This window comes from Monodelphis domestica, chromosome 4, assembly GCF_027887165.1.
Source record: "Monodelphis domestica isolate mMonDom1 chromosome 4, mMonDom1.pri, whole genome shotgun sequence".
Taxonomy (NCBI): Eukaryota; Metazoa; Chordata; class Mammalia; order Didelphimorphia; family Didelphidae; genus Monodelphis; species Monodelphis domestica.
In genome coordinates this window covers 421,975,085-421,992,654 of record NC_077230.1, presented here as the reverse complement: position 1 = coordinate 421,992,654, position 17,570 = coordinate 421,975,085, and the positions used below count along the sequence as shown (strand labels likewise).

Sequence of the window (17,570 nt, the reverse complement as noted above, 5' to 3'; positions counted from 1 at the left end):
ATCTCTCTCTGGTCAGGCTTCAATGATCTGAGACCCCGCCTGGGCCCTGGATCCAGACTGAACTCCATGCCAGCTCTCCAGGATGGGGCTGTCCCGGGCCAGTGTGGCCCATGGGGCCGGGGGAAGCAGGCACCTGAGGAAACGCTCCGAGGGACCCTGGGGAAGCGGATCAGGCCCCCTTCCTTCCCTGGTCCCCCCATCCCCATCTAAGCACCTCTATTTATTTCCCCCTCCCCTCTCTGAGGAAGGCCCAGAGGCCAGGCAGGCAGGCCCAGGGAGTGGAAGGAGGCAGGTTCTCTCAGGGAGGCACGGGAGGGAGGTGAGCCCCGGGGCGGTGGTGGTGAGTGGCACTGATCTGGGATGTGGCTGACAGCAGTAGATCGGAGACGGGCTGCAGAACAGAGCCCTGCTGGGAGGGGGGACAACCAGAGGGCTTGGGGGCGACCGAGAGGCCAAAAGTCAGCTCTCTACCCAAGTGCAATACATTTATCAGGGAGCGAAGGGGTGTCCGGGCGGGTGTGTCCCCCCCCCCCCCCCCCAGGTCAGATGGGCACCCTCGCAGAGGCAGGGAGCCCACTCCTGGGCACTCCACCTGGAGCTAGGCCTCCGAGGGAGAGGGAATGGGGTGAAGGGCAGGGAGCAGGCCCCAGTGGGGCTCTCCTCTCTCCCTGTGGCACACATCTCTGGTCAGACTTTTTCTATTAAATGCCTCCGTCGCCAGCATGGGGAGCCCCGAGTCCTTCTTATTCCTAACTTCCTCTGTTGTCCAGTGGGGTATTGGAAACGTTTGCCATTTGTCAAAGGCCAGTTTGCCATTGCTGGTAACCTGGACCTGTGGACCTGGTCAAGGAAGCTGTGTGTTAGCCCTCCGAGGTCAGCGGGAGACAGCCATGTCCTGAAGCATCAGGCCCTTCCTGGGAGCCGGCTGACCTGTGATCATGCCAGGCTCTCTGGGCCACAGCTCTGGGAATGGGGACAGACAGACGGGAAGAACTCATTGCTGAGCCAGTCTAGAGTCCATTCGATTTGAGGGAAGTCGAGGAGCTGGTTTCCCAGGAGCTCTAAGCTGCACAGAAGTGGCTGGCTGTGATAGGTGGCCCAGTCTTCCCCTCACTTGCTGGGCGCCTGTCATGCCCTGTCCCCACATGCCCTGCCCTTTCTGAGACTGAATAAAAAACTGGTTGGGCAGGTGGCCCAGAGCTGTGAGTAATGAGTGGGCCCCCCTCCTCTCCCCTCCCCAAAACTGTTATTTCCTCTCCCTTGGGTGAGGTGGGCTTGGTGGCAGAGCCCTAATTAGCATGATGGGGCAGCCTGGGAGGTGCCAAGGTGAACTCATCACATACTGGGGCAGGGGCATCCTCCGGAAATGCCAACTTAGCCCTGGGAAGGGATGATCCGGCTGAGTGAGACAGGAGGGCGTGGGGCCTGGGTGCACGTGCGTCAGCCCATACCTCCCACCCCACAAGCCCCGTTGCCCAACCACAGACTGGGCCCCACGACAAGGAAGCTGGCCCCTGGGAGCAAGCTGACTGGGACACGTCTTTATTGCACTGAGATTAGCCGCTTGCCGGGATGCACAGGCGCATGCACACATGCTGCCTCGCCTGAGCTAGGATTGGGATAACACTGCTTCAAGGGTTTGGATGGGAGCCCAGTGGCTGCCCGAGTCCTGTGGCCAAACTCCGATTGCCTGGGGCGGCCAGAGCCTGCCCCTCACAGGAAGGAGGCGGGACAGAGGGTCCCCGACCGCTGCCTGTGGCTGAAGGGCCCTGACTGCAGTTCTTGGCAGCATTGGAGACACTCCTTCCACCTTCCTCCTGCCTCCACCTCCCCAAATTCAAGAGACCGCACTAGGCTTGCCAGTGTGGTTGGCCCCGTCCCGAGGGTGGGAGGGCGGCTTCTCAGAGTTGTGAGGGTCGCCTGGCGGGTTGAGGGCCCGGACACTCCGGATGAGCCCCATCCGGCGCCGGATGGAGTGGTCCAGGTTGACCGTACAGTAGAGCAGGCTTTGAGCCTCTGCCACAGTAAAAGGGAAGTCTACACCCAGGAAGCGGGCAAAGAGTTCTGGGTCCCCGTCCAGGTCCACCACGTTCTGCAAAGCCTTGGTCATGGTGTGGAGCTCCCGGGAATTGTCCTGGAAGATGCCCCACAGCTGGGCCTGTGGGTCCGGCCCGCCCTCCACCTGCTGCCTGTCTTCCAAGCACTGGAGGGCCCAGCTGAGCCTGCAGGGCCACTGGTTGGCCAGGACCACCCAGGCCACAGCCTGCCTGGGCGTGGGCCTCATGACACCACCCCGGGCCTGGTGCTCATGCAGCAGCCTCACAGTGATGGGCACCGTGTTCACGATGCGCCGCATGGACACCACGTTGTCGGGGATGTATTCGTACAGGCAGTCCTGCTCATTGTGCAGGCAGAACAGGGCTTCCTGGATCCGCTGGCTGGCCTCGGCTTCGATGCCACCCTGCTCCTGCCCCCCGGCTCCCGGCCCGGCCCCACCCGCGGCCGCCACCTCCACCCCGAGCAGTTCGATGGCCTCGGCCTCGGGAGGCCCCTTCTGGCTGCCCCTCAGCTGCCGGGTGATGGCCCGGTAGAGCAGGTCGTCACGGCTCTGCACGGCATCCTCCAGGAAGCGCAGCTTGGTGCGGCGGCCCATGATGGGCACCGAGAAGGGCAGCGTGACGGTGCGGTTGAGAAAGAGGTAGCCGTTGTCGGCCACGCCCTTCATGGAGCCCGCGCTCTCGAGGCACGAGGCCAGGATGTGCGGGTCCACGACGAGGATGAAGATGAAGGGCGCGTGGCTGTCGGACAGCAGCGTGTTGATGGCGTTGAGCACGCCCACCACGCGCTCGGGGTAGCACGTGTCCAGGCCCGTGACCTCGAGCACGATGCGCAGGCGCCGCCGCTGGAACACCTCCAGGAAGCGCAGGTAGTCGCAGAGCAGCTCCACCTCCTTCTTGACCTCGCACATGAAGCCCAGCTGGCTGCCGAACTTCTCGCGGCTCACCAGCCGCTCGATCTTCTTGCGCTGGCTCACGAACACGTGCTTGCCCACCTGGTAGAGCGCCATGAGCAGCCCGGAGCCCGACAGCGTGGTGGCCGCCCCGCCGAACGCCTTGAGCAGGCTGCCGTGGGCGGCCGCCTCGCGCCCGGGGCCCCTGCCGCTGAAGGACAGGTAGAGGAGGCCGATGCCCAGCGCCAGCGCCGCCGCCAGCGCCAAGATGATGAGGCACACGCGGCGGCGGCAGTGCCACTCGCGCTGGCAGAAGTCCGGGGCCACGGCCGGCTTGTTGCCCAGCACCGTGTAGAGGCTGAAGGGCAGCGCCCCGTAGTGGGTGCGGATGCCTTCGCACAGGGTGGTCACGAGCCCGGCCCACAGCTTGTCGGTGCCCGCGTACTGCCAGGCGCTGAAGCGGACGAACAGGAACTGCACGTTCTTCCGGCGCAGGTGCAGCTCCGTGATGACGGGCTGGTAGAAGACCAGGTACCAGAGCAGGCGCGGGAAGCCCCAGCCCCGCACCGGCCGCGGCTTCCACTGCACCTGCTGCAGCAGCTCCGCCTCCTGCTGGGCCGCCTCCTTCTGCATGAGAGCTTGGGGGCACGGGGCGGGGCGGGGCGGAGTCAGCCGGGAGGGGCGGGGCAGGCCGCTGCCCCGCCCCGCCCCGCCCCACGACCCCGGCCTGAGGAGCCCGTGCTCAATAAATGTTTGTTAAATGAATGGTTGGAGCTCCAGATTAGGGCTTGGAATTGGGTTAGGGCTGGGGCAGGGATATGGGCTGAAGGGCAGAGCTGGAGCCGTGCCAGCCTTTGCTAAGAACTGGGTTACAGGGGGCAGAGGTGGCTCAATGGATGGATGGAGAGCCAGGCCTGGCCTCCAATCTGGCCTCAGACTCCTCCCGGCCGTGTGACCCCGGGCAAGTCACTTCACCCCATTGCCTGCCTTTTACTGTACTACCTTGGAACTAATACACAGGCTTGAGTCGAAGACAGAAGGTGAGTTTGGAAAGAATTGGGTTCGAGTTGGCTGGTGTCGGCTTTGGGTCCCATTGAGGTTTGAATTTTGAACTTGGGAGAGGGCTGTTGGGGACCGACGGTCAGGGTTCGAGTTAGAGGGGAGTTATGAACAGCTCTGCGGTGAGGCTTCTGAGGAGTGGGCTGGGGCAGGGGGAGCTGGTGCTGGATTAGCCACAGCGTGGAATCCGCCCCAGGAGGAGGGCTGGCTCCTGTAGGCCCACTACGTTGCCTGGAGGCAGCAGCCTGGGCCACCTGATAGGACGGCATTTAGGCCTGAGAGTTTTAGGGTCGGGGCTGGCGCAGGAGAAGGAAAGAGGCTCCAGGGTGGGGGCCTCGGGTGTGTCCCGGCTACCTGTGATCTTATCCAGCATCATGTGCAGCCGACAGCCGAAGGGGGCGTAGAAACCCACGGTCACAGGCGTGGGCACGTGGCACAGCGTCTTTGACAGGCAGTTGCAGTAGATGTCATCCTCCGTCACTATGTCTGCAAACAAGATGGTGGGCAGTGAGGCCAGGGCTGAGGCTCTCCCCCTCCCCCGCCCCCCCACACCCCCTCCCACCAACCAGAGCAAGAAGGCGACCCTCATCCCCCAGAAGCAGTCCTCGGTGTGCAACCTAGAAAACGCTACCAAGAGTGGGCGACACCCGGACCCTTCCCTGTTCCCTAGATGCAGCGAAGGTGGAAGAACCATGGTGCCAGGAAGCCCAGAGACCCCACTCTTCCCCGAACCCTTCGCCCCAGTTCCTCGACCCAAGCCCTCCCTGACTGCTGGGTAACAAATCCCTGAGGCACCGGGTGAAGTGACGTGCCCAGTCACAGTTGGGAAGTGTTTGAAGCCAGATTCGAACCCAAATTATCGTTTCCATTTTTTTAACCTTGTGTTCTGTCTTAGAATCGATACTAAGTACTGGTGTCAAGGCAGGAGAGCGGCAAGGGCTAGGCAATGGGGATAAGTGACTGGCTGCCAGGAAGTATCTGAAGGCAGATTTGAACTCGGGACCTCAGTGCTCTATCCACTGAGCTGCCCCGCTTAAGCCTTAATCATATCCTCTGGGATGGCAGGCGAGCCAGGCCATTTCTCCTCGTACCGGAGCCTAAGCTTAAGTGAGGAGAATTGCGGCCGAGGGTCCCCGGACCCTGACACTTGAGTGGAGAGCAAGCCCTCACAAGGCCTGGGCCGAGCACCAACGTGTAACTCGCACAGCGTTATGGGAACGTGCCAACAGGACGTCGGGGCAGGCTTCCTGGACAAAGTAGCAACCCAACAAAGAGTTGGGTTGGAAAGAGCGGCCAGGACCTCGAGGGAGGGCACTCCAGGTCTAGGCACCGCGTACCCAAAGGCATCGAGGTAGGCAAGCAGAGGACGAGTTTGTGGCCAGAGCTGCCCATTTTGACTGGAGCCGAGAAAGTGGAAGAAGCACGAAACAGAGAGTGATGCCAGGTCGCGGAGGACCTCGAGGGCTCGGCACAACGCCAAGCCTGTGCCCCCAGACCGTGGGCACAAGAGCGGCCCCATCTACCCAGAGGAGCGGCTAGGGAGGCCCTCCAGCAGAGAGCCCGGGTGCGAGGGGAGTGGAGGGGAAGCAGAGTCTACCCAGAGCCCCTCTTCTTCCCACCGGGTTCCCCAAATCCTGCCTGCCCCAGACTTGAGCCTCAACTAGGACTCCGGGCAGAGCTGCCCGCTCGTCCACCCAGGCCAGCCCACAAGCAGGGATGAGGGGCCTGGCAGCCGCGGCCGCCCTGCTCTCCTCCCAGGCGGGAGACCACGAGGAGAGGCAGGGTCGGCCGGTGGATAGAGCACCGCCAGGCCAGGCGGGGTGGGCAGGAGGTCAAGAAACCACGTGCACGTCCACGTTCCGAGCCCAACCAGCAGCTGCCTTGGAGTGAGCTGCAGCCTGGCCTGGGCCGAGAGGAGGGACTCGGGAAGTGAGAGGCCCCAGAAGGAAGGACGGGAGAGCCGGTGCCCAGAGCCCGGAGGGGCCGTGACAAAGATGGGGGCTAGAGGAGGGAGACCCCCTGCCCGAGAGGACCGACGAGAGCTTCCCAGAGGCACAAACAGCCAAGAGCCCAGGAGAAGCGTCCAAGGGGGAGAACTACCACCAGAGAAGGAGCCAGAGCTACAGGCTCCGAGGGCCGGGAAGGGCCGGGCAAGGCTGGGCCCCGGGGCTTCTGGGACGCCGTCAGCCTTCGGATATGGGGGCAAGCCTGGGTTCGAGACGGCAGCAGGAGGGGGAGCGCTTTCCGGTGGCGGACGGCCGCGTGCTGTCTTGTGGCCTTTGCCCACCGGGCAGCCCTGGGCACGGTCTTCACCCAGACAGTGCCGGTGCCGCAGGGGCGCTGCCTTGGGGGGCGGGGAGGCGGTACTTGGCTGCCTAAGCCAATAGCCTCCATTTCTGGGGGCCTGGAAGGAAGGCGGCCTGGCCCGGGGATTCCCTGGGCATGACCTGTGGGTATGATGGGCAGAGGCCGGAGCCGGAGGCCGAGAAGATGAGACATCCTGGCGCCGCTGGTGATGGACTCCTAGAAAGAAGGAAGGGGGTGGGATGACCAGGCAGGAGCGCAGGCCGGAGGGGCGGCACAGGGCGCCCGGGCACCTGGCAGTAGGTGAGGCGGAGATGTTTCCCACATCTGGGAGGGAGACGAGGGCCTGGGCTGGGAGGCCTCCCCCCGACTGCCTTGTTTTTAGGGTTCAGCCCCCCGTTGTCCCTCTGTCTGGGGTCCTTTCAGCTATAAAACACTGGAGGACGGAAGGAGGCGAGAGTCGCCGTGGCGGCCACATCTCTCCTGAGCCGATTTCTGTTTAGACAACGGGGGGGAAGCGCCAAGCGGAGAACCGGGGTGGGGTAATGGCTGAAGCTGGGGGCCTGGGCTAGGGGAGAGGTGGCTAACCCCCTCCGCGGGCCCTCCTGACGGGCTGGCTTGGCAGAGCAGCCTTCCCTCCACTCCCTACGGGAAGAGGGGGCCGAGGAAGGAGTGTGGCCTCGGACGAAGGCCCGGCACCCCGGCGTGGCTGCCACAAAGAAGGCCTGAACGGTGGGAGGCGGTGAAGAGGGGTAGCTGCCCCCCACTCCCTCACCCCAGGGGCTGGGGGAATGAAGGCACAATTAGGGGAGTAAAGGGCCCCCCAGAGCCCTTCCTCCCTCCTCCCACCTGCTGTTTGCCCTTCTCATTCCCCTCTCCCTCTCCCCAGCACCCTTTTCTTTTGCCCCCGGGGCCCCCAGAAGGTGCATAGCACCCCCCACCCCCGCGGGCTGCACCTTTCCCCCTTCCAGCACCCCCTGCACCCCTCCTCCCAGGGAGGCTAACACGGTGCCCCCGGCCCAGGCCCCGCGAGGCCAGCCAGTCTGCCCCCCGGGGAAGGATGGGGCCAGGCGGGCACGGCCCCAGGGGGACCGTCTCTACCTTTCCCCGGACACGTCTCGGGGTCGACAGAGTGATCTGGCCGGAAGCGAGCGTGGCCCTTGGAGGGCATCGTCCCAGCAGCGCCCGCAGCCGAGGGCCTTGTCCGGTCGGCCCCCTCCCTGGGAACGAGACAGAGCGGGGAGGTGAAGACGTGGAGGCGGGACCTGCCCCCCCAGTCTGGGGGCCCCGAGAGGGCGGGGGAGGGGGGGGCTCCCCTAAGGGTGTCAGTCTGGAGCCCTCGCTGCAGCGGACCGACGCCAGGCAAATCATTCCCCCGCTGAGCCTTGGTTTTCCTGTCTATAAAATGGGGGAAACGTACAGACGGACCTTCTCCTCGGCGCTGGGGGGAGACGAGACGCCTCCCGGCTCCCCCGGGCGGAGGCTAAGGACGGTGATTGAGGCTGGGGGCCCTCCTTCCCCTCCCCCGGGCCCTGGCCGTACCTGGTGGTGGGCAGCTTCAGCAGGGCCCTCCGCTCCCTCCTGGTGCCAGCCGCCTCCTGGGCCCCGCCGGACTGCGGCTGGGCCCAGGGAAGCCCTAAAAAACCCGACCCGACCGGTCTGCCCGCCTCCACCTCCGCCTCCCGACCGGGATGTTTCCTTCCCGCCCCTGCCCCGAGCCAGGCCGTCCTGGGCACGCCCACCTCTCCTTGGGGAGCACCAAGCCGGCCGGGGCGCCCCAGAGCGGGAGACGGAGGCTGGGCTGCCCCCTTGGGCCGCGGGGCAGCCTCTGTGTGGCACCTCTTCTGCGAGGAGGCCGCCGGGAAGGGTCGGGCCGCCCTGGGACCCTCCGGCCCCTTCGGAGCCCCTCCAGGGCCGCTTTCGGCCTTTCTTTTGCGGCTCCGAGTGGCCTCGCTCGGGGAGAGGGAAGGAGCCGCGGAGGGCCCGGGAGAGCCGAGGCCGGCAGGGATTCGCTCTGCCTTCCCAGGGGAGGACGGTGGGTGAAGGGGACGGGAAAGAAGCCGCTCTTTGGCCCGGGGCCCCGAGGCTGGCGAGGGCACCTCGAGGTCCTGCCCGTGACTCGGCCCCCCGTGGGGCTCGGCACGCGGTCAGGACTGCACGAAGCCTCCTTCGTCCCTCCGCGGCTGGGCAGGACGAAAGCCCGACCCTTCTCGGGGGCCGGATCCCCCACGGCCGGGCTCCGTTCCTCTCCGATGCCCCCTCGGTCAGCCTTGGGACAGCCAGTCAGGCTGACTCACCGTTCCTTGAATTCAGGCCACCCTCAGCCCCCGCCTTGCCCTGGCCCATCTCTGATGCCCGAGTTTCCCAATCTCTATTTCCACCTGGCTCTAGGCGACACCACCTCCAGGAAGACTTCCCTGATTCACTTCCTTCTCCGGACTCCCACTCCTGGGGCCGCTCCCCAGCAAGGGGGAATAGGCCGTCCTGGGTGATGGGCGCAAGATTGCTCCCAGAGGCTCCTCCTTACAGCGGGTGCTCAGGCCGTAGGCTGAGGCCTTGGGGGTCCTGTCTTGGCCCCAAGAGGGGTGCTGCCTCCTCGCCGAAGCCCTCCCTTTGGGTGAAGCGCCCACCTTCCCGGGCCGCCCGGCCCCACATCCCTCGCCTGGAAGCTTTCTTCCTGGCCGCAGTGGGAGGGGTCCCTGTGTAGCCAAGGGGGGCCTTGAAACCAGCCTTTTCAAACCCTCCTCTTGTTCTAGCATCACTCCTGGGTCACAGCCCCCAGGAAGAAGAGCGGGAAGGGACTGGCCCAGGGTCACCCAGCTAGGAAGGGTCTGCGGCCACATTTGAACCCAGGACTTCCCCCACGTCCGGGCTTGGCTCTCCATCCACGGAGCCCCCCATCCGCCCCACAATGACTAATTTTAACATTCCTCCCCACCCTTCAGGAGTGGAGCCGGCCTGGGGTCTCGCCTCCTCCAGGAGGCCCTCCCCGACTCCCCAGAACGCCCAGGGAGGACATGCTCCAGGCTCCTCCCAGCCCTGTGTCCCCCCTTCCCACAAAACCTCCGACGGGCACCCCTGCGCTCCCCCCCTTGCCAAGGGACCCCTCCGGACTGCTCAGCACACGGGCAAAAAGCATCGAGTGCCCGCGCGTGCCCAGAGCAGGCCGCCCCGGCCCCGGGGAGCGTCCCTTCCTCCCGAGCCCGCCGCCCGCCCGTGGTGCCCCTCAGATAAGGAGCCAGGCGGGCTCTCCCTCCTCGGCCCCTCGGCTCTGGCCGCCGACCCCTGGGCTCCCGAGGGGCTCCCCAGATCCTCCGCCGCCTCCCTGGCCCAGAAACTGGCCACCCCAGCCTGGCCTGCGTGGGGCCACCTGCTGGGTCACACTCTGTCCCATTGTTCTGGTGACACCCAGCTGGCTCCCTATTGTGTCTGTGGGTGGGGGCGGCTCTGCCCTCGCCCGCGGCCCCTCCCAGCGCGTGAAAAACCAGGCCGGAAAAAGGTCCCGAGGCAGGCCGAAGCTCTGGCTTTATTCGCTGGGGGAGGCCGTTGCCCCCTCCCTCAGAAGGGGGCAGAGGCCGCAGATCACACCCCGGCTCACGCGGAGCTGTTCCACTTGGTCCCCGAAGGAGGAGATCCTAAAAACCGACTCTCCGACAGCTGGGCCGCTCCAGGAGGCAGGAAGGCCCCGACCTCCTTGTGGAGGCCCACTTGGGAGGGACGCAGGCTGCGACGGAGGCCTCGAGCCCCCCCCAACCTCCTCAAGACTGCGCCCAGCTCTCCCCCTTTCACCGTCTTCTTCCCTGGCTCTGACCCGCGACATTTCCTGGCAGCAGAACCCTTCCCCTTCCATTAGCCTCGGTTTTTTCTCCGTATAATGGGGAGAAGTGCATTTGCCTAACTGATTTCCAGAGCTGTTGTGCATCCAGGGAAAGCCCTGTAAACTCTCTATTTGAAACAGGAAGCACTGAAGACGGGGTGACTCCCGCTAACCCTAACCCCGCTCTTCCGGCCCTGAGCCGGGACCCAGAACCTGCCTCGGCAGGTGGGGAAGGGCCGATGCTCGGGCCTGGGGCCTTTCAAGCCTTCTGAATCACCACCTGGAACTTACCTAGAACGAAGAAAGGCAGCTGGTCAGGAGGGGAGGCAGAAGGGGTGACTGGGGGGTGGGGGATGAGCCAAGCCATTTCCCATCTCTGATGCTGGGGGGTCAAGGGGCTGCCCAGTCTGGCCCAGGAGCAGCAGCCCTGGATGTGCCCTCAGAGGCCTGGGGTTCGAGTCCTTGTGCCCACTGACTCCTTCCCAGGTGACTGAACCTCTCTGGGCTCTGGTTTCATCTCAAAACGATGCCTTGAAGCCCTACGCCCGGGAAGTGGGGCGGCCTTGGCCCGGCCCTGCTTCCCTTCTGGGCAGTGGAGGGAGCCCGGAGTCGGGCCTCTGTGGCCCAATGACAATTCAGCCTGACTTGGAAAGCAGGAAACCAGAGGCTGGGCGCTCGGAGCTCTTGGCGGCTTCAGGAGCGCCCTGGGGCCCTGTCCCAAACCCGCTCCAGGCTGGCGGACTCTCTGCCTGCTTCCCATCTGTCCCCATCCTCCTCATCCTCCCCACGAGACTCACAGGCAGGCAGGGAGGCCACGCTGGCCGTGACGGAGCTCTCGATGCCCAGGGCGCTGAGGGTACCCCGAAGAAGGCCACAGGTGAAGGCGAGAAACTGAAGGGGGAGACAGATGGCTAGGAGCCCTGCGGGAAGCCCAGGGGCCTCCTGGCACTCCAAGTGACTCAGTGGGGCAGGGGGATGCCCCTGGCGCTCCACTCTTGTCTCGTGGAGGCCAGGCCTGCCATCGGTGAAAAGGGAAAGCCACTGAGGTCCATGGGGTAGCGAGAGAGGAGGCAGAGAAGGGAAGGGGGGCCCAAGCTCCCCGCCACCCCAGCCCTCCTAACCTTGGGTGTTTCTTCCAAATACTGCTGGCCCCAGGCCATCTGCGTGAGCAGGGGAAAGTTGTTGTCCTGCAAGACATAGGTCCCCTGGAGGGGAGGAAATGGGGCTGGAGTTGGGCTCCTCCTCCCGCCTTCCTCTGCCCATCCCCAACCCTAATGGCGGGCAGTGGCAAGGGTCGTTGGGAGAACTTTCCTCACTGAGTCCCAGTTCTCAGCCAGCCCCCTGGGACCCCATTTGCCCATTTAGGCCGTGATCCGGAATCCCAGACGCCGGGCACGTAGTGCCCTCAGAGGCCCCCCAGGCCGCCTCAGATCCTGCTCTTCCATCGCCCCGATAAAGGCCACCTGCCGCCTTGAGGTGCCCACCTTGTGTCACCCAGAGTTCCTGCTGCCGCCGCCTCCCCCAAGCCCTCCAAGTAAGGCTTGTCACTCCCCCACCCCGCCGCACACTCGCCAGGCTTCCAGGGGATGACCCCAGTCAGTGCAGAGGGACATCGGCTCTTGGAAGAAGCAACCCCAGGCCCAGCCCGCCTCGTTCCTCCCATCTGGTGACTACAAATGACTTCCCTCTCGCTAGATCTGGCGTCCCGGCTCCCCTCCCTCCTCCGGTGGGGCACAGGCTGGCAGCCCAGGCCTCTAATGGGCAGCAGACTGCCCCCCTGCCACCGCGTGTCTAAGCCAGCTGCCCGACGCCGTGAGGGCCATTCGCATTTCCCTCGCCCCTTTCTGGATCTAGACAATCACCAAAACGAGCAATCCAGGCCGGCCTGGCATCAATACGCCCACGGAACCCTTCCCAGGTGGTCCTCGGGCCCTGCCTGGCCCCAGGGCGCTCGTGATGCCCCCTGGTCCTGGAGCTGGGGCTGGGGCAGGGAAGGCGCCCCATGCGGGGGCACAGAAGAGGCTGTTATCCCGACTTTACAAAGGAGAAGCTGACAAAGAAGGAAGGAAAGGGAAGACATAAGAATTTATTAAGCCCCTACTATGCTCTAGGCTCTGTGCTAGGCACTTTTCCAATGTGATTTCATTTATGTTCACAGCAAATCCGGAGAGGCAGGTGCTGTTATTATTCCCATTTAAAGAAGAAAAAACTAAAGGGATGACTAAGGGACTTGTCCAAGGTCATATAGCCAGGAAGTGTCTGAGACTAGATTTGGACTTGGGCCCACCCTGGCTGCCAGCCCAGCACTTTCTCCACTGCCTCAGATGGAAAAGGACTCATTCAGGGTCTCCATTTGAAGCCGAGAACCTTTCGAGATAGTATGCTGGGACGGATAGTTCTTGAAGGCAATGAAGAACAGGGAAAGGCCGGAGCTGAGGCGCACCTCTGACTGCCCAGCACCTACCTGGTGGTTGGTCCGGAGGTTGTCCGTCTGCTTCCGGAACACGGCCCCCCACAGGTCCCGGCAAAGGAATTTGATGGTATCTAGCTCCTCCCTGAAGGCCAGGGCCCCTCGGGGCAGCCTGGGTGAAATACAGGCTTTCTGATTCTGGAATGGGAATCCAGCCCAGCCCCCGGAGTTTTCAGGGAGGGGAAAGGAGGCCTCATTCCACCACCCACTTTGGCTCCTCGTCCCCTGGGGGCTGCCAGTAACCACTAATTGGGGAGCTTTACCCTTGTAGAAGGAGAAACACACGGGAGAAGGAGCCCCAAACCTCTCAAAGCCAGCCCTGACTCTCACCTCTCAGCCAGGCCCTGGCCCACGCGGAAGCCCATGCCCTCTAGGACTGTCAGGCCTGTCCTCTGTCCCTAGGAGAGGGAGTGGGGAGAAGGGGGCTCAGTTGGAGCCACCAACTCTGGGCGCCTCCCCTCCCCACTGTTCCTCCCACCCCCCAAAAGAAGAAATGAAGGATGAGTGAAGAAAGGAAAAGGACTCGCCTAGAGCTGGAAGGGCCTTGAGGCACCTTTAATTCCACCCCCTCATTTCACAGACTGGCAAACTGCCAGAGAGGGCAAGGGAGGCACCAGAGGTCACACAGCAGGCCAGAGGGAGAATCCAAGACTCTCACCTCCCAGAAAAAGGCTTGGCTGATAATCCCTGCCCTCTTGCTCTGCTCTAGGGGCTCCCAGTGTTCTGTGAGGGAGTCAAATCGGGGAGACACAGGCTGGTAAGTCCACCCTCAGCTGGACCCTGGACTCCTCTCTCTGCCAACCCTTCCTTCCTCCCATAAACCCTTCACAGGCACCCAATCCAATCCCCAAACACACTAGTCAGTCCTGAGATGCAGGGGGTGGCCCCGGCTGGATACTAGGCAGCACCCAGCTAACTGCAGGGCTGTTGGTGACACCCTAGAGCTCAGTGTACTTTGAGTGGGCCTGGGAAGGTACCAGGGGCAGGAACAGGCTTCCTCTCCCCACCTATCAGGGATGTGCTCGCCTGGGCTCAGATCATCCCACCCATCTCTGGCACCCTCTTAGCGGTGAATGCCCAAATCGGGAAGGGGCAGACAGAGGTGGGACAAGAAAAGGCAAGGGCCAGGGTCTGAGGAAAATAGGGTCAGGTGGAGGGGAGAAGCAGGAGCCCAGGAGAAAGGGAAGGATGGCAGGTCAGGACGGAGGGGAAGAGGAGGAAGGAAGAAGCAGCAGCCATCAAGCCCATCCAGTGGGTGGCAGTGCACCCTGGGCATCCAAACACATCCTCCTAGGAGGAAGCTTCCATTTGAGAGAGAGGAGCCAGAGCTGGAGGGGGCCTTCCAGCTCAGCTGGCTTACCTTCCTCTTTTATTCCCTTGCAGGGACCTGCCACCGGGCCATGCGGCCCCCAGCCGAGGGAAGTTGGAAGGCCTGGAAGGAGTGGGCAGAACCTGCTGGGCAGCTGGAGTCATTCCAGGCTGAGAAAATGGAGGGGATCGGGACAGCATGGGGTGACCTCCACTGACTCCATCTTGTGACTCAATTCTGCAACTAGCTCAGGTCTCTTTCCTAGTCAATTGTGAGCCTGATCCAAATTCTGTCCTGTGAGAAAAGTTTACTCAGTTGTGGGAATTGGGAGAAAAGCTGATTGCAGCGTTTGAGCACTGCAGCCCTTTGTGGCTGGGAAGCTGGACTGCTTGTGCCTGCTGCTGAGAGACCCTTCACCAAGAACCCGGCTGCTGCTGACCAGAGACACAGCCCAAGACCGCGCGAGGACTTTTCTCACAATGAATCTCAAGTCTCAAGCAATCCATGTCTTACCTGAAAACTGGCCCCAAACTGACCAGTTACTGCTTCTGTGTTCCTTTGCCTGGTCACTGACACTTGGGGAGGCATGACACTTCTTTCCCTGAATTCAGGGAATTGCATCTGTCCACTCTTCCCCTTCCCAACTTGCAAAGTTCTTTCATCCAAGTAGAAATCAGATTACTTAAGGCCGATTGGCTTTATTTGATTAACTGTTTCACCTGTATTAAAGTTCTGTCTCCCCCTGTATTTTGAGTCTGGTCCTAAGCTGAGGAAGGGGCCTGGGCTTGATTGGTTGGGCAATTGGTATGCGCTACTTAATAAATTGCTATGCTCCAAAGATCGAACCTTTGTTTCCTCAATCATTTCCTCTTTAGCTTGTTACAAAACTTCGACCCTCAGATCTCCTGCCACGTTCAGGCCTCAGACTCTGCCCTGCTAAAACACCCAGTGTCTGTTCCAAATCTTTCCAATCCCCTCTGGTTCATTCAACAACCTTTGCTCCACATTCAGAGGCTGTCAGGCCTTCTTTCTTTCCCACTGCCCCTTCCACTCCTGCCCTGATCCCACCTCCCTTCATCTCTTCCAGCAGGTCCACCTCCCCCACCTCTAATTTTCAATCTCTTCTCCTTGTTCCTTCTTTGTTTCTTACAAACGCTTCTCCATCTCCTCCATACTTCATCCCTCACTAGGCCCACTGCTCCGTGAAGCTACTGTCCAATAGATCTGCCTGCCCTTTTCCAGCCGAACTCTGGAAACAGTGATCTACCTGCTTTTGGTGCTTCTGAATACTGGCCTCAGTCTATCAGCAAGCATTCAGTCTCTTATTATGTGCCAGGCACTGGGGAGGAGGGCTACAAAGGTAAAGTTAAAACAGTCTCTGCCTTCAAGAAGCTCATGGTCTAAACAGGGGAGAGCACATGGGCCTACCCAAGCATATTCAAAATGGACACTTGATGGAGAAGTTCTGGCGACTCAATTCCTCTTAATTTGTTTCTAACATGTAAATAATGATCATCAGTGATCTCTTCAGTAGCAATCCACTGGTCTTTTCTTAGCCCTCAATCCTTTGCACAGGAGGCACTGCTGACCACCTCCTGGGTACTCCCCTCCTTCCTGATTTTGGGCCAGCCAGGGTCCTTAGGTTTTATCCTGGGCCTTTTCTCTAATCCTGGGAATGTCATTAGCTCCCACAGACACCACTATCACCTGTAAACCAGATTTCTAAGTCTCCATTGCCAGTCCTTATCTCTTGGCCAACTCCTATCTCTCCAAAATGTCTACTGGACATCTCGACCCATAGCCATCTGGAACCCCAAATATGCCAAACCGAATTCAGCCTTTCTCCCTAACCTTACCCTTCATCCTCACTTCCCTATTTCTGTGAAAGGCACCATCAAGCCAAGTTCACAATCTGGGAGTCAACCAGGCTTCCTGATCTCTCCTACCTCCCTTCTGGCCAAGCAGCTGCCAAGCCTTAGATTCTACATGGACATCTCCCCAACTCCAAGCACCCTAGGCCAGCTTCTTTTCACCTCTTGTCTGAACTCTTCTCATTGGTCTCTCTACATCTTTCTATCCCTCTTCCTCCACACAGTTGTCAAGCAGATACTCTAAGCACAAGACTAGGTCACTGTTCTGTCCCCAAAGCTTCCCTCTGCTGGGTGTCACATGGCCTGCTATCTCAGGATGAAACAGAAACCGCATTTTGGCAATGAAAGCCCTTCTTCACAAGCCAGGTCCCACCTCCTTCCAGGATGCTTACACTTTGCTCCTCTCTTCAAGCACTCTGCACTTCAGCTCAACTGGCCTGCTTAGTGACCTGCCCAAGACAGACCATCTCCTGTTCCTGTACAGGCTGACCCCTCAAAGACTGCAGGTGACTCTTTCCTCACCCCTAACTTCCCAAGCTCAAATGCCTTTCCTTTCTAGAGCCTTTCTTCATATTGTTGTTATTTTTATCAGTCTGTCTGACTTTTCAGGGGTCTCTTTTGAGGTTTTCTTGGCAAAGATCCTAGAGTGGTTTGTTACAAACTTCTCCAGCTCATTTGACAGATGAGCAAACTGAGGCCAACAGGGTGAAGTGACTTGCCCAGGGTCACACAGCTAGGAAGTATCTGAGGTTGTATTTGAATCCAGGATCTTCTGACTCCAGGCCTGGCTCTCTATCTACTTTGCTACCTTGCTGCTATATGCATATATATGTTCATCGGACACAATGTGCTCTATGTGCATGCTTTCTTTTTCCCAACCTCCATGACACCTATCTCTAACATCAAGTGTTCAAGAGATCTTAATAAAAAATGCACTGGCTGACTGATAGATTGGAAGAAGAGAGAGAACAGGGTATGCTGGGAAAGGGTAAGAGGGAGGAAGAATTAGGAAGAGGGGGAGATGTGAAGGAGGGGAGGGAGACTGGAAGCAGGATAAAAGGAGGGAGAAGGGGGAGGAGGAAAATAAAAGGGGAAAGAGGGAAGTGTAAAAAATGAAGGAGGGGGGACGCGGAGGGAGGGAAGAAGGGCAAAAGGGAAAGAAAGGGTGAGAAGAGAAGAGAAACTTGGAGGAGAGAGGAGGCGAGAGGGAAGGAGGAGAGGAAAGGGAAGAGAGAAGGGGGAGAAAGGAAAGGAAGAAAAGGGAAGGGGAGCGAAGGTGGAGAGGACACGAGAGAGAGAGGCCCTCCTGGCTTCACCTCGTCTCCCGAGCCGCGGCCCCCGCCATACGCGGCCGCTACCACTTCAGTGTGCAAGAGCTGGAAAAGAATCTCGTCCGCCATCGCCAGCGCTTCCGTTTCCAGCTGTCACTGATAGCTCCACCCCCCCTTGCGGTTGCTCAGGTCACGCCCACCGTAGCAGCATCCTATGCTTCCATTGGTTCAAGACAGAACCACGTGACATACGCAACTCTTTTGCTCCAGGTTCAGAGCCCTCTACACGCTTCTATTGGTCCAGGGCGATTTCCACGTGAATCCCGGCCTCGTCTTCCTCCCTTCCGGCCTGCCCAGCTAATGCTCATAGGACAAGTCATCTCCCACGTGATCGTTAGCAACTGTTCCACTGTTCCACTATCGTCACATGGCCGATGCTGGGCGGGGTTAAATGGCTCCTCTCTGTGTCCCTATTGGTCAATTGGATTTCCATCCACCAATCCTTTACACGTCATTAAC

General features: G+C 61.0%; 3 protein-coding genes across 6 annotated transcripts in view; 1 reads left to right on the top strand and 2 right to left on the bottom strand.

The window, feature by feature from the left end:
• The window catches only part of PPP1R37 (protein phosphatase 1 regulatory subunit 37), a 40,871-nt gene extending 39,672 nt beyond the window's left edge, over positions 1-1,199 (top strand). Inside the window, exon 13 of the mRNA XM_056796361.1 lies at positions 1-1,199. The gene's annotated coding sequence lies outside the window, so the exon portion shown is untranslated.
• Positions 1,200-1,526: 327 nt separating this feature from the next.
• NKPD1 (NTPase KAP family P-loop domain containing 1) lies at positions 1,527-8,444 on the bottom strand. Of its 3 annotated transcripts, XM_056796356.1 has the most exons (5): positions 7,856-8,444; positions 7,415-7,533; positions 6,110-6,532; positions 4,364-4,495; positions 1,527-3,588 (listed from the first exon to the last, which is right to left on the bottom strand). In XM_056796356.1, the coding sequence occupies exons 2-5, from the start codon at positions 7,482-7,484 to the stop codon at positions 1,838-1,840; spliced, it is 2,376 nt and encodes a 791-aa protein (XP_056652334.1). In that variant the 5' UTR covers positions 7,485-7,533; positions 7,856-8,444; the 3' UTR covers positions 1,527-1,837. The 3 variants fall into 3 exon arrangements, with proteins under 3 accessions (XP_056652334.1, XP_056652336.1, XP_056652335.1); XM_056796358.1 differs by lacking the exon at positions 6,110-6,532; XM_056796357.1 differs by lacking the exon at positions 7,856-8,444 and having other exon boundaries at positions 6,457-6,532; positions 7,415-7,836.
• A 1,369-nt stretch (positions 8,445-9,813) lies between these two features.
• Positions 9,814-17,570, bottom strand: TRAPPC6A (trafficking protein particle complex subunit 6A). 2 transcript variants are annotated; one of them, XM_056796365.1, is made up of 6 exons: positions 17,097-17,570; positions 12,931-12,998; positions 12,595-12,712; positions 11,252-11,335; positions 10,928-11,021; positions 9,814-10,421 (listed from the first exon to the last, which is right to left on the bottom strand). In XM_056796365.1, exons 1-6 carry the CDS (start codon positions 17,178-17,180, stop codon positions 10,390-10,392), a joined length of 480 nt encoding a protein of 159 aa, XP_056652343.1. In that variant the 5' UTR covers positions 17,181-17,570; the 3' UTR covers positions 9,814-10,389. The 2 variants fall into 2 exon arrangements, 1 of the variants encoding a protein (XP_056652343.1); XR_008911632.1 differs by lacking the exon at positions 9,814-10,421 and adding an exon at positions 11,993-12,180 and having other exon boundaries at positions 10,995-11,021.

Bases quoted from the DNA above. Each gene is read 5' to 3' on its own strand.
- NKPD1 (XM_056796356.1), bottom strand. From the start codon at position 7,484: ATGCCCTCCAAGGGCCACGCTCGCTTCCGGCCAGATCACTCTGTCGAC. The intron at 4,496-6,109 runs GTAGTTCTCCCC...TCTTGTTTGCAG, and splicing joins CTCTGGCTCCTTCTCTGGTG to ACATAGTGACGGAGGATGAC. The intron at 3,589-4,363 runs GTAGCCGGGACA...CGTGCCCCCAAG, and splicing joins GATGCTGGATAAGATCACAG to CTCTCATGCAGAAGGAGGCG.
- TRAPPC6A (XM_056796365.1), bottom strand. From the start codon at position 17,180: ATGGCGGACGAGATTCTTTTCCAGCTCTTGCACACTGAAGTGGTAGCG. The intron at 12,713-12,930 runs GTGAGAGTCAGG...TATTTCACCCAG, and splicing joins GGCCAGGGCCTGGCTGAGAG to GCTGCCCCGAGGGGCCCTGG. The intron at 10,422-10,927 runs GTGAGTCTCGTG...TCTTCGTTCTAG, and splicing joins CGTGGCCTCCCTGCCTGCCT to GTAAGTTCCAGGTGGTGATT.